General features: G+C 35.0%; 1 protein-coding gene across 13 annotated transcripts in view; it reads right to left on the bottom strand.

Moving 5' to 3' along the window:
- Positions 1–26,170, bottom strand: part of MYEF2 (myelin expression factor 2) — an 81,714-nt gene that overhangs the window by 20,248 nt on the left and 35,296 nt on the right. For 2 of the 13 annotated variants that reach the window (XM_043985065.1, XM_043985060.1), the window contains exons 6-17: positions 22,481–22,672; positions 21,537–21,690; positions 20,880–20,929; positions 20,699–20,762; positions 19,402–19,503; positions 18,258–18,308; positions 17,897–17,965; positions 17,675–17,800; positions 17,439–17,537; positions 17,007–17,078; positions 11,064–11,272; positions 10,932–10,983 (exon numbers count right to left, since the gene is read on the bottom strand). In XM_043985065.1, the coding sequence (XP_043841000.1) occupies positions 10,932–10,983; positions 11,064–11,272; positions 17,007–17,078; positions 17,439–17,537; positions 17,675–17,800; positions 17,897–17,965; positions 18,258–18,308; positions 19,402–19,503; positions 20,699–20,762; positions 20,880–20,929; positions 21,537–21,690; positions 22,481–22,672 (1,240 nt within the window). The remainder of the gene's footprint in view (positions 1–10,931; positions 10,984–11,063; positions 11,273–17,006; positions 17,079–17,438; positions 17,538–17,674; positions 17,801–17,896; positions 17,966–18,257; positions 18,309–19,401; positions 19,504–20,698; positions 20,763–20,879; positions 20,930–21,536; positions 21,691–22,480; positions 22,673–26,170) is intronic. The other 11 variants (XM_043985061.1, XM_043985063.1, XM_043985064.1 and 8 more) reach the window with 11 other exon arrangements.

The following is a 26,170-nucleotide window of genomic DNA, read 5'->3' as shown; positions in this document are numbered from 1 at the left end:
CTACCAAATTCATTTTATGACGCAAATATGGTAGTGATACCAAAACCAGGCAGGGCAAAAACAGATAAAGAAAATTATAGACCAATTTCCCTAATGAATATTGATGCAAAAATCTTAAATAAGATATTAGCAAGGAGATTACAGCAAGTGATCACCAGGATAATACACTATGACCAGGTGGGATTTATACCAGGAATGCAGGGCTGGTTCAACATTAAGAAAACTATTAACATAATCAACCACATCAATAAGAAAACTAACCAAAATCATATGATTATCTCAATAGATGCAGAGAAAGCTTTTGACAAAATACAGCACCCATTCCTAATAAAAACACTAGAGAGCATAGGAATAGATGGAGCTTTACTTAAATTAGTAAGCAGCATCTACCTAAAACCATAAGCAAGCATTATATGTGATGGAGATAAATTAGAGGCCTTCCCAATAAGATCAAGGGTGAAACAAGGATACCCATTATCACCTCTATTATTTAATATTGTACTAGAAACGTTAGCTTTAGCAATCAGAGAAGAGAAAGGAATTAAAGGAATTAGAATAGGCAAGGAGGAAACAAAACTATCACTCTTTGCAGATGATATGATGGTATACTTAGAGAATCCTAAAGAATCAACTCAAAAATTACTTGAAACAATTAACAACTTTAGCAAAGTAGTAGGATATAAAATAAATCCACATAAATCATCAGCATTTCTATACATGACCAACAAAGTCCAGCAGCAAGAGATAGAAAGAGAAATTCCACTTAAAGCAATGGTAAATAAAATAAAATATTTGGGAGTCTACTTGCCAAGACAAACCCAGGAACTCTATGAACACAATTACAAAACACTTTTCGCACAAATCAAATCAGATCTAAATAATTGGAAAGATATTAATTGCTCATGGATAGGCCAAGCTAATATAATAAAAATGACAATCCTACCTAAATTAATTTACTTATTCAGTGCCATACCAATCAGACTACCTGAAAATTATTTTATAGAGCTAGAAAAAATAATAACAAAATTCATCTGGAAGAACAGAAAGTCAAGAATATCAAGGGAAATAATGAAAAAAAAATGCACAGGAAGGTGGGTTAGCTGTACCAAATCTGAAGCTCTACTATAAAGCGGCAGTCATCAAAACTATTTGGTACTGACTAAGAAATAGAGTGGAGGATCAATGGAATAGGCTAGGCACAGGAGACACAGTAGTAAATGACATTAGTAATATCAATTAGTGTTTGATAAACCCAAAGACTCCAGCTTGTGGGATAGGAATTCAGTATTTGACAAAAACTGCTTGGAAAACTGGAAGATAGTATGGCAGAAATTAGGTATAGACCAACATCTTACAAAATGGGTACATGATTTAGACATAAGAGGTGATGCCATAGGTAAATTAGGAGAAGAAGGAATAGTCTACCTTTCAGATCTTTGGAAAGGAGAACAGTTTATGACCAAACAAGAGATAGAGAATATTATGAAATGCAAAATAGATTATTTTGATTACATTAAATTAAAAAGGTTTTGTACAAACAGAAGCAATGCATCCAAAATTAGAAGGGAGGCAGAAATCTGGGAAATGATTGTTATGGCCAGTACTTCTTATAAAGGCATTATTTCTAAAATATATAGGGAACTAAATCAAATTTATAATAATCCATGGTCAAAGGATATGAACAGGCAGTTTTCTGATGAAGAAATCAAAGCTATCTATTCCCATATGAAAAAAATGCTCTAAATCACTATTGATTAGAGAGATGCAAATTAAAACAATTCCGAGGTACCACCTGACACCTATCAGATTGGCTTATATGAGAAAAAATGAAAATAATAAATATTGGAGAAGCTGTGGGAAAATTGGAACACTAATGCATTGTTGGTGGAGCTGTAAACTGATCCAACCATTCTGGAGAGCAATTTGGAATTACGCCCAAATGGCTATAAAGCTGTGCATACCCTTTGACCTAGCAATACCACTTTTGGGTCTTTTTCCCAAAGAGATCATGGAAAAGGGAAAAGGACCCACATGTCCAAAACTATTTATAGCTGCTATTTTTGTAGTGGCAAGGAATTGGAAATTGAGGGGATGCCCATCAATTGGGGAATGGCTGAACAAGTTGTGGCATATGAATGCAATGGAATACAATTGTGCTGTAAGAAACGATGAGCAGGAGGAGTTCAGAGAAACCTGGAAGGACTTGCATGAACTGATGATGAGTGAGATAAGCAGAACCAGGAGAACACTGTACACAGTATCATCAACATTATGTATTGATCAACTGTGATAGACTAGATTCTTCTCACCAATCCAATGGTACAAGAAAGTTCCAAAGGACTCATGATGGAAAAGGCTCTGCAAATCCAGAACAAAAAGGAACTGTGGAATACGGACACTGATTGGACCATACTATTTCTTTTGTTTTGGGTGCTGTTGTTTTTCTTTTTTGAGGTTTTTCCTTTTTGCTCTGATTCTTCTCATATAACATGATTAATGCAGAAATATATTTAATGTTATTATATATCTATATATCTATATCCATCTATCTATAATCTATATCTATATCTATATCTAACCTATATCAGATTACCTGCTGTCTAGGGGACAGGGGGTGGGGAGGGAGAGGAGGGAGGGAGAAAAATTTGAAATTAGAAATCTTATCTAAACGAATGTTGAAAACTTAAATCAATCAATCAATAAATCAATAAATCAAATGAAAGTAATTTAAATATAAAAAAAGAAAGAAAGAAATTGCTTGCTCCAAAGCTGCCAGTGATCTCTGATGGTCTTTTCTCAACCCTAATCCTTCTTGACCTACCTACTTCATTTGACATGACTGACAATCTTTTCTCTCCTTGATACTTTCCTCTCTGGTTTTTATGACACTTCTCTCTCCCAGTTCACCTCCTACCTGTCCATTCTTAATCTCCTTTGCTTATTTATCATCTACATCATGATCTCTAACTGTAGGTGTTCCCTAACGTTCTGTCTTGGGCTGCCTGAATATTTCACCCAAGCTTAAGTCTTCAGTATCACCAACTGTTTATTGGGCATTTCAAAATGGACATGAACTTAAAATGTCCAAAGATGATCTCATTATCTTCTCTTCCTAAATCCATTCTTTTCAAACTCCCCCATCTATTGAAGGCATCAAAGTCCTTCCAATGTCTCATGTTTAACCTCAGCAATTACAAAACACTTTTCGCACAAATAAAATCAGATCTAAAGAATTAGAAAAATATCAATTACTCATGGATAGGCTGAGCTACTGAAATAAAAATGACAATTCTACCTAAATTAATTTACTTATTCAGTGCCATACCAATCAGGCTACCTGAAAATTATTTTATAGAGCTAGAAAAAATAATAACAAAATTCATCTGGAAGAACAAAAGGTCAAGAATATCAAGGGAACCAATGAAAAAAATGCACAGGAAGGCAGGCTAGCTGTACCAAATCTAAAGTTATACTATAAAGTGGCAGTTATCAAAACTATTTAGTACCGGCTAAGAAATAGAATGGTGGATCAGTAGAATAGATTAGCCACAGGAGACACAGTAGCTAATGGCTGTAATGATCTACTGTTTAATAAACCTAAAGACTCCAGCTTCTGGAATAAGAACATACTATTTCACAAAAACTGCTGGGAAAATGAAGATAGTATGGCAGAAACTAGGCAAAGACCAACATCTTACACCATATACCAAAATAAGGTTGAAAGAGGTACACGATTTAGACATAAAGGGTGATACCATGGGCAAATTAGGAGAGGAAGGAATAGTTTACCTCTCAGATCTATGGAGAACAGAAGAATTTATGACCAAGCAAGAGATAGAGAATATTATGAAATGCAAAATGGATCATTTTGATTACATTAAATTTAAAAGTTTTTGTACGAACAGAAGCAATGAAGCCAAGATTAGAAGATATGCAGAAAGCTAGAAAACAATTTTACAGCCAGTGTTTCTAATAAAGGCCTCCTTTCTAAAATATATAGGGAACTAAATAAAATTTATAAGAATGCAAGTCATTTCCCAATTGAGAAATGGTCAAAGGATATGAACAGACAGTTTTCAGATGAAGAAATCAAAGCTATCTATTGCCATATGAAAAAGCATGCTCTAAATCACTATTGATTAGAGAAATGCAAATTAAAACAACTCTGAAGTACTATCTCACACCTATCAGATTGGCTAATATGAAAAAATGAAAATATTAAATGTTGGATAAGCTGTGGGAAAATTGGAACACTAATGCATTGTTGGTGGAGCTGTGAAGCGATCCAACCATTCTAGAAAGCAATTTGGAACTATGCCCAAAGGGCTATGGGACTGTGCATATCCTTTGACCCAGTAATACCACTACTAGGTCTCTATCCCAAAGAGATCATAAAAAAGGGAAAAGGACCCACATGGACAAAAATATTTATAGCAGCTTTCTTTGTGGTGGGAAAGAATTGGAAATCAAGGGAATGCCCATCAATTGGGGAATGGCTGAACAAGCTGTGGTACATGAATACAATGGAATACTATTATGCTATAAGAGATGATGAGCAGGCAAATTTTAGAAAAACCTGGAAAGACTTAAATGGACTGAGCAGAACCAGAACATTGTACATAATAACAGCAACATTGTGCGATGATCATTTGCAAGAGACTTAGCTCTTCTCAACAATACAATGATCTAAGACAATTCCAAAGGACTAATAACAGAAAATGTTCTCCATATCCAGAAAAAAGAAAAAGTAAAAAAGAACTATAGAATCTGAATGCATAATGAACCATATTGTTTCTACTTTTTTTCTTTTTTGAGGTTTTCCCCTTTTGTTCTGATTCTTTTTTCACGTAACTAATGTATAAATATGTATGTGATTGTACATATATATATATGTGTGTGTATATATACATATACAATATATATACACACATATACATATACACACACACACATATATATATGTAAATAAAACCTATATCAGATTGTTTTCTGTCTTGGGGAGGGGGAAGGGGAGAAAAATTTGGAACTCAAAATCTTCTAAAAACAAATGTTGAAAACTATCTTTACATGTAACTTGAAAAAATACTATTAAGAATGAAAAAATGAATGCTGATATCTTATCTTTACATGTAATTTTAAAAAATACTATTAAAAAAGATGCCCTCAAACACTCCCCTCTTCCTAACTTCTCTATTACTATAAAAGGCACCACTAGCTTCCTGGTCACCCAGGCTTACTACTGCAATATCATTCTTAACTTCTCACTGGCATTTACTCTGTATATCCAATCTGTTTTAAAACTGCCATTTCTACCTTTACAATAGGTCTTATATATGCCCCCTTTTCTCCACTCAACATAGCTACTACTCCAGTTCAGGCCATCATCATCTTACAGGTGGACTACTACAACAGCTTTCTTTCTGGTTGGTCTCCCTCAACTCTTTCCTCACTCTAATCCATGAGCTGCTAAAATGATTTTCCTAAAGTATAGATCTCACTATGTCATACCTACAGAATAAACTTATGTGGTTCCCTATTACCTCCAGGAAAAAATATAGTCTATTCTTTTTGGCATTTAAAGACTTTCACAACATAACCACTTCTTACCTTTTCTAAGATGTTTATACTTTACTACTCTTACAATACTCTATGATTTAGTTAGATTGGCCTACTTGCTATTTCTTACATGTGTAACTCCATCTCCTGATGCCATGTCTTTGTACTGGCTGTCCTCCATGCCTGAAATGCTCTTCGTCTTCACCTTTACCTCTTAGCTTCCCTGGTTTTCTTCAAGACTTAGCTTAAATCTCACCTACTGTAGGAGGCCAATCCCTTCTACTACTAGTCCTTTTTTCTGAAATGACTTTCAAACTACTCTGCCTATGCCTTGAATGTACACAGCAATTTTATGTTTTCTCCTCTATTATAATGTGAAATCCTTAAGGGTACAATGTTTTTTTCTTCTTTTCTTCATATCCCCAGCACTAAATACAGTGGCTAGAATGTATTTAAGCCCATGATCACTGACTGCTCATAAAATGTCCTTGGTGACAATATTAACAAAGCTATCTGCCATGATGTCAACCTCAAAGTAAAAAAAAATAATTAAATAAGCAAAACAAACAACAAAGAAATGTATCCAGAAACCCTTTTAACTTATCCTCTATTCCAAGTAACTAAATTACCACATTCATTCATCCCAAGATAGCTTGAAGACAGCCTTATTTCATTAAGAAAATATTTATTAAATATTTACTATGTATAGTACTGTCCTAGGTATTAAGAATATAAACATAAAAATGAGAATCCCTGTTTTCAAAAGCTTATACTTTCTTGGGAGAAAACAGCATACATAAAGGTAAGTAATACAACATATACACAAAGTAAACAAAAAATAAGTTTGGGGGGAGGGAATATCTAAGGCATTGTGTAGGAAGATACACTTGAGCTAAGCTGAAGGAAGCTAATTATTTTAAGAGGCACAAGTAAGGAGGGAGAATGTGCTAGGCACAGGGAGCAGCCTATGCAAATGCACAGAAAAAGGAGATGAAATGCCTTGTAGAGGAAACAGGAAGTAGGTCAGTTCGACTAAAGCACAGGCTAACTAAAGGAGTATAATGTGCAAGAAGCCTAGAAATGTAGGCTGGAGCCAGCCTGAAGTGATTTAAATACTAAACTGAAGAGTATGTAGTTTATTCTAGATGCAAGAGGGTACCACAAAAGTTTCTTGAGCATAAGTGCTTTAGGAATATCACTAGCAGTGAGCCAAGATGGCAGAGGAAAAGCTGTACCTCTCTCAGCTCCCGACAAATCTGTCAACATACCTCCAAAAAAAAAAATGCCATAAGAAAACTCCTGGAAGAGCAAAACTCACAAAAGAACAGAGGAAGGCTATTTTCTGGCCAAAGATGGCTTAAATAAGCAGCAGGGACCATCTGCTGTACAGGGTGAGAGAGGAGCTCAGTGCACAGCTCAGATCTAGCCCCAGTCAGGCCACACCTTCAGAGCCTTATTATCTTCAGCATCAGCAGCTTCTCAAACTTGGCGCATGGACTGGTGAGGGGGTCCAGCAGTTGGCCGGGGGGAAATATTAGGGGATCTCTGCTAGAGCAGAGGCAGAAGCACTATGGGGTTACTCAGGAAGCAGACTCTAGTGGCAGTAGCCCAGTGAGAGAAGGGCACAGGCACACCAAGCTTCTGACCACAATGAATCGGATTTCTGCTTCCGGGTTAAAGAGCAAGCAGGCCCATGGACACTTACAGGCCAGGTAGGTTGAGAATGAGCCTAAATTGTACCACCTAGGACCCCCTGTAATTTGGGACAGTGCATTCTGGAAGCAGTGCTCCACATTAAGAAGGAGTTAAAAGGCAAGATGAGCAGGCAGAGAAAGCAGCAGACTATCAAGAGTTTCTTTGGTGGCAAGATAGAGCAAAATACACCTTCAGAAGAAGAAAACAAAGTCAAAGCTCCTACATACAAAGCTTCCAAGAAAAATATGAATTAGTCTCAGGCCATGGAAGCTCTCCAAAGGAACTCTGAAGACAAAGTAAGAGAGGTAGAAGGATAAGTAAGAGAGGTAGAGGTAAAAATGGAAAGAGAAATGAGTGATGGAGAAAGGTCATGAAAAAGTCAACAGCTTGAAAGCCAAATTGGCAAAATGGAAAAGGAGGTACCTAAACTCTCTGAAGAAAATCACTGCTTAAGAATTAAGATAGAGCAAATAGAAGCTAATGACTTTATGATAAACCAAGACACAATAAAGCAAATCCAAATGAATAAAAAATACCTCCTTGGAAAAACAGCTGACCTGGGAAAATAGATCCAGGAGAGCTAATTTGAAAATTGTTGGACTACCTGAAAACCATAATCAAAAAAAGAGCTTAGGCATCATCTTCCAAGAAACTGTCAGGGGAAATTGACCTGATATTCTAGAAGCAGAAGGTAAAGTAGAAACTGAAAGAATACACTGATCACCTCCAGAAAGAGATCCCAAAAGGAAAACTTCCAGGAATATTATAGCCAAATTCCAGAGATCCAAGGTCAAGGAGAAAATATTGCAAGTAGCCAGAAAAAAGGAATTCAAATACTGTGGAGCTACAGTCAGGATAATATAAGATCTAGCAGCTTCTACATTAAAGGAATGAAGGGCATGGGATGATATTCTGGATGGCAAAGGAACTGGGATTACAACCAAAATTTGCCTACCCAGCAAAACAGGGTATAATCTTTCAGGGGGAAATTGGGATTTCAATGAAAAAGAGGACTTTCAGGTATTTGTGATGAAAAGACCTGAACTGAATAGAAAATTTGACTTTCAAATACAAGACCCTAGAGAAGCATAAGAAGGTAAACAGGAAAATCATGAGGGATATTAAAAGGTTAAACAGTTTACATTCCAACATGGGAAGATAATACTTCTAATTCATAAGAACTTTCTCAGTACTGGGCAGCTGAAAGGAATATACTTAGATAAGAGGGCACAGGTACGAACTGAATATGAAAGGTTGATATCTGTAAAGCATTTATTTTTTGTTTATCTTTGTTTTTTGTGGGGCTGGCATGGTGGGGTGGCTTATGTCTGGGGCCAGATTTGGTCTCAGGGCCTCCTGGGTCCAGGACTGGTGCTTTGTCCACTGTGTCACCTAGCTGACCCATGATAACATCTTTAAAATAAAATTAAGGGGTAAGAGGAATGCACTGGAAGAAAGGGAAAGGAAGAGGTGGAATGTGGTGAAATAGCTCACATAAAAGAAACAAGACAAAGCTTATGGAGTGGAAGGGAAGATGGGGAAGAAGAGGGGGAGTGTGTGAGCCTTACTCTCCTCAAAATTGACTCAAAGAGGGACTAACATACACACTCAAGTGGGTATAGTAACATATCTTGCCCTGAGGGAAAGTGGGAGGGGAAGGGGATAACAGGGGAGAGGCAAAGGAAGGGAGGGTAGATTGGGAGAGAGGGCAGTAAAAAGCAAAACACTTTTTAGGAGGGATAGGGTGAAAGAAGATAGAAAACAGAGTAAATATCAAGGGGAGGGAATAGGATGGAGGGTAATACAGTTAGCAATAGTAATTGTGTAAGAAATGATGAGCAGGATGCTATCAGGACATGAAAAATGCAAACCATCAACAAAGAACTGATGGTATCTAAAAACAGAGTAAAGTATAATTTTATTTGTTAGTTCCTCTTTCTAAAGTTATTTTGTCTGTTTTCTTTTACAACCTAACTAATGTGAAGATGTTTTGCATGGCTGCACATATATAATTTATATTGAATTGCTTGATTTCTTAGAGAAGGGTGAGAAGGGAGGGAGGAAGAAAATTTGGAACACAAAGTTTTAAAAAATCAATGTGAAAAAAATTGTTTACATATAACTTAGGGAAAATTCTAAATAAATTTTTCTTGTTTGTGTTTTTTTTTTAGCAAGGCAATTGGGGTTAAGTGACTTGCCCAAGGTCACACAGCTAGTAAGTGTTAAGTGTCTGAGGTCGGATTTGAACTCAGGTCCTCCTGAATCCAGGGCTGGTGCTCTATCCACTGCGCCACCCAGCTGCCCCCTAAATAAATTTTTTAAAAAGGAATATCACTAACAGCTCTGTGGAAGTTGAGCTGAAAAAGAAAGAGACTGGGTGCAGAAAGACCAATCAGGCTACTATATAGGCCAAGAGAGAAGTGATGAGTGCTTGAACTAGGGTGGTAGCCATTTGAGTACAGAGAAAATAATCAACAACTCTTTGCAAGTAACTGGATTTGAGGGTTAAGGGAGAGAGAACAATCAAGGTTTCTTTAAGGTTGCAAATGTGGGTGACTTGAAGATAATGATGGTGACTTCAAATAGAAAAGTGAAGAAGAATTAGACTTTGTGGAGAAAGATAATGAGTTCTACTTTGAACATGCTGAGTCTGAGATGCTTTGGGGGTATCCAACTGGAAATGTCTATCATGCACCAAGTGTAGAAGGCTTTTTCAAGAACTATGGTTGTAAAAGAGAAGATAGATATTAAACAGCTTGAAGGAATGGAAGATGAGAGCCCAGGAGAAAGAATAGAACTGAATATATATTATTTTGGAGTCATGTGCACATAGATAATAGTTGTACCTAGGGGATTTGATGAGCTCACAGAGAGTGAAGAGAAAGAAGAGAGACCAGGACACCTGGAATAAAACTAAATATGGTGGGAAGGGGTAGGGGGAAAGATAGAACAGAAAATGAATGATGATCTAACAAAGAAGACTGAGAAGTAATGACCAGACAAGTAGGAGAAGCATGAGACAAAAATGTCATGATGAACTCAATCTAGGAATCATTTTTTTCTTACTCTATATATTATATTATCTCTTTGCTATCTGCCCAAGCCTGTCAAGAGGACCTAGATCATAGGTGTCAAGTAGCCCACAACATTGAGAATGGCCCAAACCAGATAAAAATGAAGGAAATATCTGATAAAATAAAACATATTACATTTTAAAACCAAGTCTATTGCAGTCTGGAGGGATTCTTCTGTATGGATTAGCAACACCAGTTTCTATTTGAATTGGATGCCACTGACATAGGTAGAATACAAAGAACTGATGAATGAAAAAAAGTCACTTCCCCAGTACTGACAACATACTACACAACAATATGAGCTACAATCATGGAAATATAATAAAATCAAACAAAATTCTATACTTCAAGTCAAAGGCTCTGCAGAACAAGCAACTTTGGAATTCCTTAGGATCCCTGTCCTACTTGTATTGTTTCCAAGGAAATATTTTGAAATACATTTACCTTCCCATTTAAGCCTGAAGTGTAATGATACCTGGAAATCAACCCAGGATTTAGTCATTTCAATAGGTCTGAGTAAGTACCTTTGTCAGTATTTAGAATTATAAGAACCAATTTGTCTTCCACAATCAATATGAACATATCTGCAATCATTCATATACTTACCACACTGACTGAATTTCTCTTTTAGTTTCTGCCAAGTCAAGTCAAAAGGCAGCTAGAATGAAAACAGGTATTAGTAATAGATACACAAAGATAATTAAAGAAAAAAAGTTTCTTTTATATTTATTTCCTTACATTTCTGACAAATATCTGGTTTCCTTTGGAGCCTATTCTGTCCCTCATTCCACTTCCCATCGGGCCGGACACAAATCCTCGATCCATATCAATGCTTCTTTCCAGTACAGCTCCCATACCAGGTCCCATTCTATCAAAGCTGGAGCTCATCCGATCAAGTCCCATCCCCATTCCTCCAGTCATGCTGTTCATACCACCCATTCCACCACCTGGGTTTTTTAGGAAGAGAAAAGAAGATTTAGGAATTTGCAGTTTGATGACTTTTTTTTTTTTGAGATAAACGAGGTGGGGGAATAAGTCACTGTTGGGGAAAAGGGAGAGGAAAAAAATCATTTTGGTAAAAAGGCTAAGTCTTTTAACATTAAAAATAGAAATGTTTTCTTGAAAATTGTTACAAATTTAATTTAGATTGCTGTTGGGTAACTGAATAGCTATAATATACTACCTACTATACGTACATGCAGCATATTACATATCTACATCTATGTGCTTCTATCAGGATCAAACATATCCAAATTGTACAAAACCTGCACACAACATTGCATAGTTAAGATTTTTCATCATTTATTTTTGCATCTTACTTTCATTCCTTATTTTATTTAATCATTCATGAACACAGAACTATGTTAAGTAAATTCATAGATAACAATTCCTACAAACTTTTAATTTGCAATTCTAAACAAATTAATTCTCCATTATTACATTACTTTCCCATTTTCCTTACACATCTCCAAATCTGTTTGCTAAATTTATTCCCAGTTTTCCTCAGATGGCCAAAGTCAATAGATACTAAATAAGATATATAATCTTCTAACAGTAAGATCATTAAGTTCAATATTAATCAGGAGATGTGGTGGCATAAAGAGAAAATGCTATGAAGCTTAGAACCTCAAGCATCTAGTTCATGTTTTCCTCTTAATCTTACTCCTTCCCTACTCACTTATTTCATTCTATTCCTCTAGTCTCAACAATTCTCTCAGTTTATTTCTTGTCCCTATAACTATCCTTTCTCCTTGATATTTACTTAAACCAAATGAGCACACAAAATGCTAGGATCACATGACTTTGCATTCGTAAATGAACAACAAAGGGGGGAAATGGCAGAAGAAAATAGGGAGGGAAAAAAAAGTTAAGACTGTGGAATATAACCTATGACCAATCTACAGTAATGGAAATTACACCCTATTTAAAGAGAAAAGTAGCTAAAAGGGATAACAGAATAGCACTGTATATCAATAAGATATATTCTACGGTATAAAGTCAACTAACTGTATGAGAAAAGCACAGTGAAGACTTGGGTTACAATCACAGAGGGAGAAATAGCAGTATTACTGTGATGGTAGTACACTCCAGACCACCACAATCAGAAGGAGGACTGGATGACGGGTTCCTGAAGCAGAAAAAAATAGCATAGGAGAAGAATAGAATAGTGATCACTTCAGCTATTTGGACATCTTCTGGTAACTGCTCTCTCTGTACTAAAACTAGAGCAGCTGAGAAATCCCAGCCTACTTTTTTGAAAGACCTGGTTATTAAAAAGATCAAATTGGTAGTCAAACAAAAAACAAGAAGACACTGGGGATATACTGACTACTAGTAGTTTGTAACTGAAAAAATACGGAAAGGAGTAGGAAAAGGGAAAGAATGCCAGGCATGATCTAATGAATATCCTAAACTTTAGGAGAGTAGATTTCAAAGAGGTCAGAAAAAGAATAGGGAAGAACTCTTGGCCTAAGGGGAAATCATCTCAAGAGAAATTAAATCCTTAAAACAGAAAAATAATTCCAGTGAGAAAGAATAGGAGAAGTTAACTAAAGAGATGCACAAGGAGGGAACTAGGTAAACTTAAGATATGTATAGAAGATAGAAGCAAATCTAAGGATAAATACCACAAAAAAGGATGTTAGGAATGTTAAAAAAGTCTAAAACAAGTTAAAGTGTACAATTAATGTTGAAGAACGACAAAAATCTTTTTTAAACATTTTGTTTGGGGGCATGAGAAACTTTAAAAGGGATAGGACCACTGTTAGGGGTAAAAAGAATAATGATAATGGAAATGAGGTTGAAAACAGAACTATTTTACCTCCTTTTTTGCTTCTGTTTTCTCCACTAAGGAGAAGGAACTCTTGCCTGGGAAAAATAATAACAGGGAATTGAACCCCAATGTAACTGAAAAAATGAGATAATCTAGATACTCAATGAATTGAAGTAATCAAACATAGGCATTCTTATAGCCTAAGAATTTGTGGATGTGATTGCTAAGCTACTATTGATGATCTCTGAAAAATGTGGAGAATAGAAAAGGTGCTAAAGGCCTAGAGATAAACAAGTTGTTCTTACATTTTTTAAAATAAAGTTCATTCTTCAAACAACAGGTTTCATGAGCTTAACTTCAATTCCTGGTAAAACTCTAGAATATATTATTAAAGGAGATGGATTTGGGGCATTTTGAAAAGATGATCATTAAAAGCCAGCAAAGATTAATTAACCAAAAATTCAAGAATCTGTTTTGCATTCCTATGGACATTTGTAAGGGTTATGATTTTCTTGTTATTGTTGAGGGGGAAGTAATAGAGAAAATATTTTTATTAGTTGAAAAAAAATTCAATTTATTTTTAAAAATAATGTCATGGGGGCAGCTAGGTGGCACAGTGACCTGAGTTCAAATCCGGCCTCAGACACTTGACACTTACTAGTTGTGTGACCCTGGGCAAGTCACTTAACCCCCGGTGCCACGCAAAAAACCCAAAAAAACAAACAAAAAATAATGTCATGCCAGACTAACCTCATTTCCTGTGACAAGGTTACTACTTTGGTGGATCAAGGAAATTCTGTAGACCTAATATACCTGGATTTTAGCAAGACATCTGACAAAATTTCTCATTATAGCCTTGTGGATAAGGTAGAGAGATGTAGGTTGGATGACAGTTGGATCTGGAATTGGTTGAATAACAAGAACCAATAGAGTAGTCATTAATGGATCAGTGTCAAGCTAGATCTCTGACAGTGTTTCAGACATCTCTCCTTGGATCTAGTTTTAAAGCTTCTAAAGAGATGGTAGTATTCTCTACTCCTTTTCAATCAGCTCAGAAAAATGAGCTTACAGCCATTATGGTTGCCTTATATTTTAATAAAGACAAGTCTTTTAATTTAATAACTGATTCTAAATATGCTTCTCAAGTGATAAGTCATATAGAGACTTCTCTTATAAAACATTCCTCTAAGATATTCATCTTATTTAAAGACTTACAAACAATAATTCGAGAGAGATCTGCTCCAGTTTATGTAAAGGTATAACCAAAATACTTATCAAACTGCAGATGAAGAAAGCTTTAAGGTACAGCTTACACAATGGATAGTTAAACAGGACCCCAAAAGATCCTGACAGGTTAGGAAAATAGGCTAAATATAATAAGATTAGGGCAGCTAGGTGGTGCAGTGGATAAAGCACTGGCCCTGGATTCAGGAGTACCTGAGTTCAAATCCGGCCTCGGACACTTGACACTTACTAGCTGTGTGACCCTGGGCAAGTCACTTAACCCCCATTGCCCCACAAAAAACAAACAAACAAAAATATAATAAGATTAATAATAAAGTCCTATACTTACATTTAAAAAAAATAAACTTCACCATTACAGTATGGGGACAATATAGCTAAACAACAGTGCATATTAAAAAGGACCGAGGAATGTTAATGAACAATGAGCTTGCTATGGGTCAACAATGTAACGTAGCAGCCAAAAAAGTTAATGTGATCTTAGGTTACATAATACTAGTACAACAGAAAAGGCAATGCCTCAGAATTTAAGAGGATCTGGGTGCAAATCTGGTTTCTGCTATTTACTACCTATATGACCTTGGGCAAGTAGCTTAATATCTTTGGGCCTCTGGTGCCTCAACGATAAAATGAAAGGGGTGGACTTGATGGTATTTGAGATCTCTTCTAGCTCCAGAAATGGCATAGTAGATAGAGCACTGTGTTTGAAGTCAAGAAGACCTGAGTACAAATCTAGGCTCAGAGACTTAGTAGCTGAGTGACCCTGGGCGAGTCACTTAACCCTCTTTGCTTCAGTTTCCTCATCTGTAAAATGAGCAAAAGGAAATGGCAAACCACTCCAGTATCTTTGCCAAGAAAACCCCAAGAGGTCACAAAGATTCAGACAGGACTGAAAAACAACTAAAAAACAATAAATAACAAAAGCACTATACAAATGCTCATTATTGTTCTTTTCTAAGTTGTGATTGGAACAAAGTAGGTTACAGTTCTTTAATAAGCTCTATTTAGACTTCACCTGGAGTAAGGTATGCTGATTTGTGGGCATATAATTATAAGGAAAAGGCTGACAGTCTGCAATACATTGCTAGGAGAACCACCAGGATCTTGTAAGGAAGTCAAAATCATGCCATATAACAACCAGGTGAAGGAATTGAGTGTGTCTGGTCTGAAGAGAAGAAGGGAGGATATGCTATCTATCTTTAAGAGTTATTCTGTGGAAGGTGGGTTATATTCCTTTTGCTTAGCCCCAGAAGACATAAGTTTCTACTTATGTATTATGCATTACAAAGAGGCAGATCTAGATTTGACTTAATGAAAAAATAATAACCAGAGCTTTTAAAAAGAAATAGGCTGTCTTAGGAGCTAGTGGGTTTCCTTTCACTGGAGGTCTTTAAGTAGAAGGTGAATGGCTACTTGCCAGGTACTCCCATTTAGGTATCGCTTGAATTAAATGACTAGTCAATCAGTTCAAAAAGTATTTAAGCATGTGCTAGGAACTGTAATAAAAGCTGAAGATACAAAGAAAGGTAAAAAATAGTCTATGCCCTGAAGGAGCTCACCATCTAATGGGAGAGACTTACAAGCAAACAAATATGTACAAATAGGCTATATACAGAAACAGGAAATAATTAAGAGAGGAAAGGTGTTAGCATTAAGGGAGAGCAAAAATAGACCATGTAGAAAGGAGGATTTTACCTAGGAGTTAAAGGAAGCCAGGGAAGCCATGAGATATAGGTGAGGAGGGAGAACATTCCAGCCATTGGGAACAACCAGTGAAAATGCACCAAGTCAAGGGACTATGAAGATTACTCCCAACTTTTATAATTCTATGATTCTATGTTAAGGATGAGAAGAGCTGACAGAAACAACATACTGATTAGTTAACAATAAAATGGAAGTGAGAGAGAATGATTTAGTAGAAGAATTGTTAAGTTTTCAGGAGTTGGAGTTTAGATAGATGTTCAAGGTGGGAATGTAGGGAGTGTTTTAGTTCTACCAATGAAAATTCAGTATGGCAAGAAAAGCTCATAGGGAAGATATGATTTTGTAAGGAAGTAGGGTCAATAAACTGGGTTTAAATAGTTAATAATATCAAGGGTAAAATAAGACAACAAATAATAGGACTAAAACAGAAGAGATTCAACATCTGTTTCTCAGTAAGATTATAAAGCTACTCTTTGATAAACCTTAGGAGATATGAAAGGAGCCCACCTCCCAATCTTGGCCTACACTGTTTTAGGAACTCTGAAATGTGAAGTGTAAAGGAATCCACTGAACAACTCTCCCTATCTATTAAATAAATGAAAAATAGTGGCAACTGAAAAGCTTAACAAGGGAGAAAACTGGAGCTTGGGCAAAAGTAATTTTGTTTTATACATGGTCACATATGTGCAAGAAAGCCTTGCTACAGAAGAGAAACCTAGGGTGGGGTTTTAGTTCATACATGTTTAGATATTTGCACAGAAATAGTAAAGAAGTAAAAATCAATAGTCAAGAAAAAGCACCTTCAAACTACCACAGTTTTCTTATAAAACCTCTCATGAGAAAAAAGAATTCTAAAATAAGCACAATATGAGATTTTTACACTCTCATTATAAATTCCTAGCAGCTTTTTTGCATATAGCAAACATTTTAAAATTAATTTTAGGAAAAACTTTAAAACCTACTCATGCCAGATCCTACTGGACCCATGTTAGAAGCTCCCATTCCTCCTGCAAAACCTCCAATCATTGCACCACCTTAACAAAGACAGATAATATGCTAATTAACTACAGTTACTTACAATAGAGTATAAGTAATTAATTTGACAATATTTTTATATTTTGCTTATGAGAAGCTAAAGTAAGATAACTGAGTTCATTAAGGACTTTCTAAAAGAGTTGACTTTCAAGTGCTTTATTCCAGGTATTCTGTTTTTAATGAATATACTACAACAAAGAACCTTAGTCTTACCAGTTTGTCATCAAAAGTATTCCCTTTTTTTAGGAAACAAAATTGAAACACTATAGTACTATTCCTTATTTTTAAGACAAAAGAAATAAAAGTATTTTGACATGACCCACAAAAAGGGAAAGAAGTACATGAAAACACTGCCTTACCAATTCTGCCAAAAGAATCCCCGAAACCTCGATTCATTCCAATGTCACCACGTCCAAAGTCTCTTTCCATGCTACTAGCCATTCCACCACGATACAATTCTGTAAAGAATATAAAAATAATAGTAGAACAATTTAAATATTTTAAAGCACTTCGATATTTCTTAGGTTAAACAGTTTAAGAATATTCCTAAAATAAAAATGATAGTAAAACTTGTAAATATGAAAATGTTATTTACCTAACTTACCTCCCATGCTGCTTCCCAGGCCGCCCATACCAGTTCCCATTCCTGCCATGCCAGTCCCTATCCCTCCACTCATTCCACTGCCCATGCTCCCTCTGAAGTCATCTATAGCACCCATTCCTAAGTGAAGGAGGGAACAGTTTAATAGTAGGGAAGAGCTATACACAGAACACACTCCCGATTTCCCTCCCCCCTCCAAATTAAGAATTTACCTACCTCCCATTCGGCTAATTCCTCCAAATCCTCCCATGCTATTCATTGTTTCCATGCCACCAAACCCAACTCCTACATAATAAGGATAATTTGAAGAGACTATTGTTAATTACATAGTTTAAAGGTATACTTGTCAGTAATAAGTGGCACCTGTTGGTTTTTCCTCTACCCATCAGACTAGAGCACCAATCTTACGTGGCTGCTTCCTAATTCTACTAAAGCCTTTGTGTGGAATCAATTCCTACTAAAAGCTCTCTGGGAAATGAGTAAGCATTAAGAAAAGTAGGAATTTATGTTTCATGTCTGACAGTTTTACAGTAAATGATGATAACCATACTCACAAAATGTAAAGTCTTGTACATACCTCCTCCCATTCTATTCATTCCTCCAAAACCAGGACCATCCATTCCCATACCTCAAATGAAATACAAAATTTTTATTTTTAGAAAAACAAGGAAAAGAAACGTAATGTTTCATGTCTATGGCCACAAAATGATGCAACAAAGCATAAATAAATGCTTTAAGTCATAATGGGATATTTTGTGTGGGGGGGTCCCTTGCCTGACCCCCTATGCGACTTATCCATTTGTGAAGGTTCAAGAAATCGGCCTGATAAATACTGGAGGACAAGAAAAGAAAGTGTTGCTTCCATTTCCCCCACTTCCCAGATCCAATTCCCACTCTACGATGTTATTAATGAGTACAGAAATTCAGTTTAAATTCAGCAAACATTTAAGAAAAAAAAAAGGTGAAAGGTATGAGAAAATCAAGCATCTATGTAGCAGTATAAAGACTTCAACCTCAGGTCTCCAGCACAAGCACTTTATTATAAAGCCATTAAAGGATATATACAGGTAATTAAACCATTCCTACAGCTGCTACACCAGTATAATCTAGTGCAGTCTGGGGAAAAAGATTTTTCCTAACCGAGGTAGCTAAGAAAGCAACACAACAAAGGGGCTAAGGAAAAAACTTCTGATTGGACTGAAGAAAGCTACTACTATCCCTGACCTCAAGTTCTATGGAATAATTATAAAAGCCAACAAAAATCATGCAATTTTAGTTAAGTAAGTAAATATAAAAATCATCTCAGCTAAATTATATTCTTTCATTTGAATGGATACACTTACCTATTTACCCTGAACCTGACATGCAAAGTTATACTATTATCTTGTTAAATAAGTTGTGATATACCTCTACTTCATTCCATAAACAAACTTTTAGCCCTACTCTGTGAAATGAAATGTGCTAGGCATTCCCTTCTTCCCTAATGTTGTGTTAAATGATTAGTCACAACATAGTTGTCTGTAAAAGAAAACTGGCTTTCTCCCACCTCATTTCCCTTTGCTATTCTCATGGTTTAGTTTCACTTTCAATTCAAGTGATGCCACCATATCTACAAAGCTATAAAGGAGGCTCTTAATACACTGCAGAAAAGGATATAAATATAAGCTTTGTTATTGACCACGTAGGGCAATTTCAGAAAAAAAATCCATAAAAACACTTACTTCCTGGTCCTATATTTCCCATTCCACCTCCCATGTTCAACTGGTTGGCACTAATGGGTTGCCCACCTGGTCCAAGCCCCATTCCAATGCCTCCAAGACCACCTAAAAACATAGCAATACACAAAATGTGATGGTATTAAGAAGCCAGTCCTAAAATCAAATAAGTTTTTAGAACATCCTAAGCCTTTACAAAGTTATAGACCAGAAAAAACTGAGAAAGACATTTAGGAACATAACACTCTGGTACATCACCATAGCACTATTTCTTAAAAGAGACAGAGTCGATATAATGTAGAAACATTTTGGTTTCTATCAAAGGTGATTTACTTGTTAAGTAACATAAAGTAAAATCACCTTATACCTGGCATGTTTATTTCCAAATGAAAAAAAAAAAAATATGTCCTATCCAAGTTTGGAGAACCATTCAAAGCAGTCAAAACCAACCCAAGTATCAACACACATGGAAAAAAGGTTGCCAAAAATAAAAATATTAAGACTTAGATTTATAAATGAAACAATGAATTCATCAGAAGACATTTGTGAGACATTCAGAATTTAAAATTATAATGATGTTAAAAGGAAATGGAATTAACTCCCATTTGGATTTTCCATTTTATTTCTCAGATAATTGAAAAGTCCGAATGTTGAATGACTAAATGAATCTCAAACAGAGTTCATATAGACATTTGTAAATAGGTACACAGATATGTATTTTTTCTGCTTAAGGGTCATAACAAATAATAGGCTCCATTAAAAAGATTGCATATGGAAAGCAAACAAAACAAAAACAATACATTTTTACCAAAGGACTCACTCCTTGGTCACCAAAGTTTTTTTATTTAAGACTCCTTATTTTCTCATATCTTCATTCCTACTGGCTATATATAATTTTGCCTATTTTCCCCAAAAACAGGGCCTGAAAATGACTATAACTTATTTGTAATAGTAGATTGCATATAGTATGTGCAGAAATAGTATAATTTTTTTCACAATTTCCATTAATTACTAATTGCTTTTAAAATAATCTAGTTATAAAAACATTTCAAGGACCAACAGCAATAAAGCCAAGTCCAGTACCTATAGATGAAAAGTTCACATAAATAATATTACTTCTACTTAACTACACATAGAAAAAAACTCTATATATTTTGAATTACTAATTAATGACCTAAAAACCATAAGCATTTTTGAATAGTTAACTCATTACAGACAAAGAATGAATTTATTCCCCAGTTCACAAAAAATAATTATTTAGTTTCAAAAAACATTTCATTCTTTTAAGTCAAGCTTTACTTACGGGGCAATTGTGGTGTCTTACTGTCATGTGAGCGATAGTCTTCATGAGGGACTGATTTGTCATCCTAATGAGAAAACAAATATATTATTGGTTAAAACTGTGAAATAGCATAACTACAAATATACTGTAATATACACAAAGGCAAAGGGAAGCATCTCTGGTGGGTTGGGCAAGGACTCACCATTTTCACATGCATAGGTCTATCAAATAAAAACTGTCCATTGAACATAGCTGAAGAGTCAGTCAAGGAAAGCTAAATCAAATTACTGAATATGAATATTTGAGAAATTAATCAGACAAATATACCCCACTTTATACTTAATTCAAAATATTTAGAACAATTATTTCCTAGGTTGCTAAGCACTATAATTAAGTCTCTTTAAGGTATAGAACCTTAGTTTCTCTATTGGCAAATAAGAATTTATGTCTCTTTGTTTTCATTACTTATTTTAGAAAGAAAGATATAACATTTAATTCAATCATTGAAAAAAAAGAAAACGTTTCATGGTAATGTATACTATTGGTGTACAAAGGATTATATAAAACAACTGCCTTTATGTATGTGGCTAAAAAACCCCAAATATTTTACCAGGACAGCACTGTAATGCTATTTCAAGTTTCAGGAGTGACTTTAGTACTTGGATGTAATAAAGGTCTGCATGTACTGGAGACTAAAGTCTAACATACAGCTAAGCCAAGTACAGTGCAAAGAAAGTACAAGGCAACAAATTATACCAAATACCACTGGCCTGAACTTTAACAATGAAAAACAAGAGAAAAGTTGGTATCAGACTCCTTCAACCACATTGATATAATGCTAACATGTAAATTAGGATACAGATTGCTTGAACTGCTTCAATTGCTTGATCAAAAGTGACTGTGCCCATTCCTCTGCTCTTGCCATCTTTGTCTTCTTTAATATCTGCCCGTTTTACTGTTCCAGCTATGCTGAACACCTCCTTTAGCTTCTTCCAACCAACTTTGAAGTCAAGCTTAACATAAAATTATATCAAAGTTATGTTACTAATATACCTGTCTCCCAAATTATAGACAACAAAATCTTTTCTAAACTCCAAAATTATGGATACCAAAGAACTATTAATTCTTACTGCCATCATACAACATATCAATAATTCTCAAATAATAAACTGTAAATCTCCTTAATTTTTTAAAACTCACTTAAGTCACATCTACAATCCCCTTCTCCTTAAAAAATTTTAATTCCCCAAAGTCTCATCTGCTCAATTAGCTCTGAGAAACATCTCAGCCCTGACCAAATTACACATTTTACACTTGTACATCTAAGTCTACTAAAAGAAATGAATAATGAACAGTGTTGTTAATTTAATTTACTTTCTTAAGTGTAGAACAGCTGGACAGGTATTCTCCAAACAAACCACCTACAAACACATGACAATTCATGAATACATACAATTCATGGACCAGATATGCAAAGCTACCAGGAAGAAACCCATTTACCAACATAAAAATAACAGCACATGCAGAAGAATTAAATGTCAAGAACTGTACAAATGTTTAATTCCACAGTTCTTTTTTAGGGAAAAAGAACCTAAACTAAAATAATTGTATTTAAATTTCCAATTTGTACAAATGTATTCATATTTAAGAATTTTAATAGTTACTATTTCACTTATTTTTATTAAAAATAAGCAAAATGTTCTTGTAAAACCCACAAGCAATTTGGCCAATGAAAATGAACTAAAGAAAAATTAAAACTAAACATCTGAACAACAAAAATTTGAAACTAAAGCTTAAACTTACATTAGCAACAAAAATTGTAGAACCAAGTCTACCAGCCTGCAAATTACTGATAACCTCAGGAGGAATATTTGGATTATTGAGAATGGAAGGTGGTAAATTCATCAACCCCGAACCCATATCAGGGACATGTCCTCCTGGGAATGATCCTCCTGTACGTTGCAGTGCCCTACGAGCATTTTCTCCATCAGGATCCTATAACACACATTGAATATTAAATACCACTACATGAATCAATATGTCTAAAATTATGTAAAACGACTTGAAATTCTATAGAAACTAACACAACTGGCTCAATATTAATGACCATCTTGCAGACCCAACTGAAGTGTCAAGGGCTGACAGGCAGAGACTTAATTATTCTTATACATAGAAAGGTGCCCTGTACAAAGTCTGTGGATAGATAAAAGATTTCAATCTCCAGGGATGTCAATTTAGCACCTTTTTCCAATCACTAAAGTCACTTAAAGAACTTGAAATTAATTTGTGTTTACCTTATACTAGGGTACCATGACATATATACATAAAAATACACCCTAAAAAGAAGAAAAGTACTTACCTGTGGCTTCTTTCTTTACAAAATGCAGCTTATTGAATTCTCACTACTGATGCCCCCAATGAGATACAATATTTGGATTTATTAGCAAAAGCAAGGCTTTCTTTAAAGCCTTGGGAGTTATATGATCCAGGCTCTGAATGAAAAGTAATTTTTAAAACTGCTCCACTATGTAGTCTTAATTTCTTTCCTGAATGGGAATATTTACTCTACAAAATATTTCACTCTACAGAAGTGATCATGATCTTGCCACCAGAAGTGGAAAAGTTTTTAGTTACAAACTGGATTAGAGATTAAATGCCCTCATAGAGTCAATAATAAAATATCACTATTATCTGAGAAATATCTTAAGTGAGGTAGAAGTGAAACAAACCCATAATGTGAAAAACTTCTCCCCTACTTTACAGAATACACAATAGCATCTGTAATATACCCAGTGCTGAACTGAATGAATAATCTTCATCATCAGTTGAATACATTTCATTACAAGAGCTATTAGGCTCAGCATAAGGCTAATCAGAAAGGGAGAGGAGCACTGGAGCTTGATGGGGAGCCTAGGAAAAGTCATAGGACATAAGGCAGAAATAATGGTTAAGTTTTTCAAAGCTGATGCCCTCATGGAGCATGTTATGAGCTATCTGCCCCTAACTAAATGGTTCTAGATTGTCATGCTTTTTTTTTAAAGTCCTAGTGTCTATTTTATTTTTGTTTGTTGGTTTGGACGTGGGAAGTGGACCTGAAATTTCACGAGTGTGAAGAACTTTAGGTGTGGAAATTAGCACTACCTAAATCTCTTTTGACTTGACTTAAAATATCATCTACTTATTTGTCTTTTTCCTTCACATTCCTATGCTGACTTCTAGCAGTGCCTTTTCTCTTCTAATTTGCTATTTCTAATCTTTTCCAATTTACATGGTAAAACAGATAGCTAAATTCTTTAGAACTAAGCCTAAAATAAGAGCAAAGGGAAACTAAGAGGTCAGAAGGGCTCTATGAATAAAGTACATTACCTTTAATGCACAGGCTTTGTGACCTCCATTTTGTTTTTTTTTTGTTCTAAATAGTTGAAGTAGCTAGATAAATTATTACTGCTGAACAATTAACAGTGGTAAAGAATGTACATGGGAAAACAAGCAACTTTTGCTTTATAAATTAAATGAGGCAAATTTTTACAAAACCTAAAATTTTAATTTGTCATATTTCAAAATGGAAAAGTAGAAGTCAAGAAGTTCTATTAAGGGGAAGAAACAAAAGCATTCTCTATAAATTGGATCCCTAGAATGAATTTAGCTTACAATATTGCTACAGATACTATAATAAACCATGAGCCAATACATAAAAATAGTACCTTTCTCAAGAGGCCACGTCAAAAATTTGTCATGATTCAGGGGATAAATTTGTAAATACAAATATGTATAGAATTTCCATGAATCTGCATTTAAGAAAGGATTCAGACCACAGCAATGGGCTATCCTTTGTATACAAAGGTAAATGTTACCTATTTTCTAGTGCCACAAGTCTTGAGTTTTTGTTTTTGTTTTTTAAATAAGGAATGGTTTGTATTTATTAGGAATAACAATGGGTTTCATATAGTCATTTAGAGTCACTCATAGCTTTTGTGATCATTAGCATGCTTGTTGGAAAGATGATTGGGGTTCTAGGCATACTTCATGGCAATGAATTGTGATTTTTCTCTGTAAAAAGCTAACTGGGGTTGGAGTGAGATGAAGACTATGACTTATGCTTTATTAACCATGACAAAAATGAACCAACCAGTATAAACTTCAGATACACTGATGGCTTAGTCTGAACAGATATTTAAGAAAACTTAAGTAGATGAAACAGCTAACAATGCTGAGGCTAAGATACTTATGAAATTAATGAAATGTGGTTTAAGATGCTAGGAGGTAGAAGGGACCTGAGAGGTCTATTCCCAACTCCATCATTTTACAGATGAGTAAAGAAACTGAGGCCTAGAAAGGTTAAGTGACTTGTCCAAGGTCACCTCATGGCAGATTCAGGATACGGGTTAGAGTTACAAAATATAGAACATTTAACACAGTTATGTGCTCACTGTCAACATTTTTTTACTTTTGTAATTATCTCTTTTCTAACAAGTCATAAACCTTAAATTTTAATAAATGTAAAAATTTGCTAATTTACACCAAGTTTTAACTGCAAGGTCACTATAATGCTGACTAAAATAACACATGTTGGTCAATTTTCTCCACCAAACAGTGAAACCTAAAAGACTGGAACACTACCAACTTATACGCTAATCTATCAAAATAACAACAAAAACATTAAGTTCTCATTGAAAAAAGTATACAATCATCCAACTTCATGTGAATAAGCTGCCTCTAACTTAAGACTATATTTTGTTCTAAAAGTTTATTTTTTAAGTTGGCTGACTAACCTTGTTATACATTTTCCTCACAGAAATAATGTAATAAAATATGCCAAGTACCCTATGTTGCCCTATCAAAAACAAAAACCTTTTAGCCCAGATTGTATCTGAGGCACAATAATAAATAGCACAACCTTAACAATACCTAACCATCATTTATGATATTATTTCTATGGGAAAATGCATTCTGAATCTCCAAACTAGGAAAGTACACTTCTCCTTATCATAGCTGCAGGGCTTCCCAATTCTAGCTTTATGAGTTCTAGGACTCCACCTATACTACCTGTTCATGTTCAGGTTATTTGTGAATGTTTAGAAGTTGAAGACTGTCAGTAGTAATGTTGACAATTAATGATACATTATAATTAAGAGACCTTTACTATTTGAAAAAAAAACAAGTTAGGAGTGAAAACATGTAATTAATTTGGAACATGTAATTATACATGTAACCAATATGACTGGTCAGATAAACTTTATTCCAGTGTTTGGGGCTCCTTACTGAAATACCTTATTAACTGAGCATCTGTGCTAAAAGCCAAAAAGACAACACACTATAAACTCATAATACATTTTTATAGCAGAATACAGAAGGGATGGAAGTGAAGGGTATTTTAGTGTGAATATACTACGATTTTAATACTTGGAAAAGAAAAAACATATACCATAAAATAACTAATCCTTAACCCCATGATATGCCTCATAGAAGACTGAACAAAAGACCTGAGATTTT

The sequence above is a fragment of the Dromiciops gliroides genome, chromosome 2 (genome assembly GCF_019393635.1).
Source record: "Dromiciops gliroides isolate mDroGli1 chromosome 2, mDroGli1.pri, whole genome shotgun sequence".
Taxonomy (NCBI): domain Eukaryota; kingdom Metazoa; phylum Chordata; class Mammalia; order Microbiotheria; family Microbiotheriidae; genus Dromiciops; species Dromiciops gliroides.
Note: the sequence above shows the minus strand (reverse complement) of the source record. Positions and strands in the feature narration are given on the sequence as shown.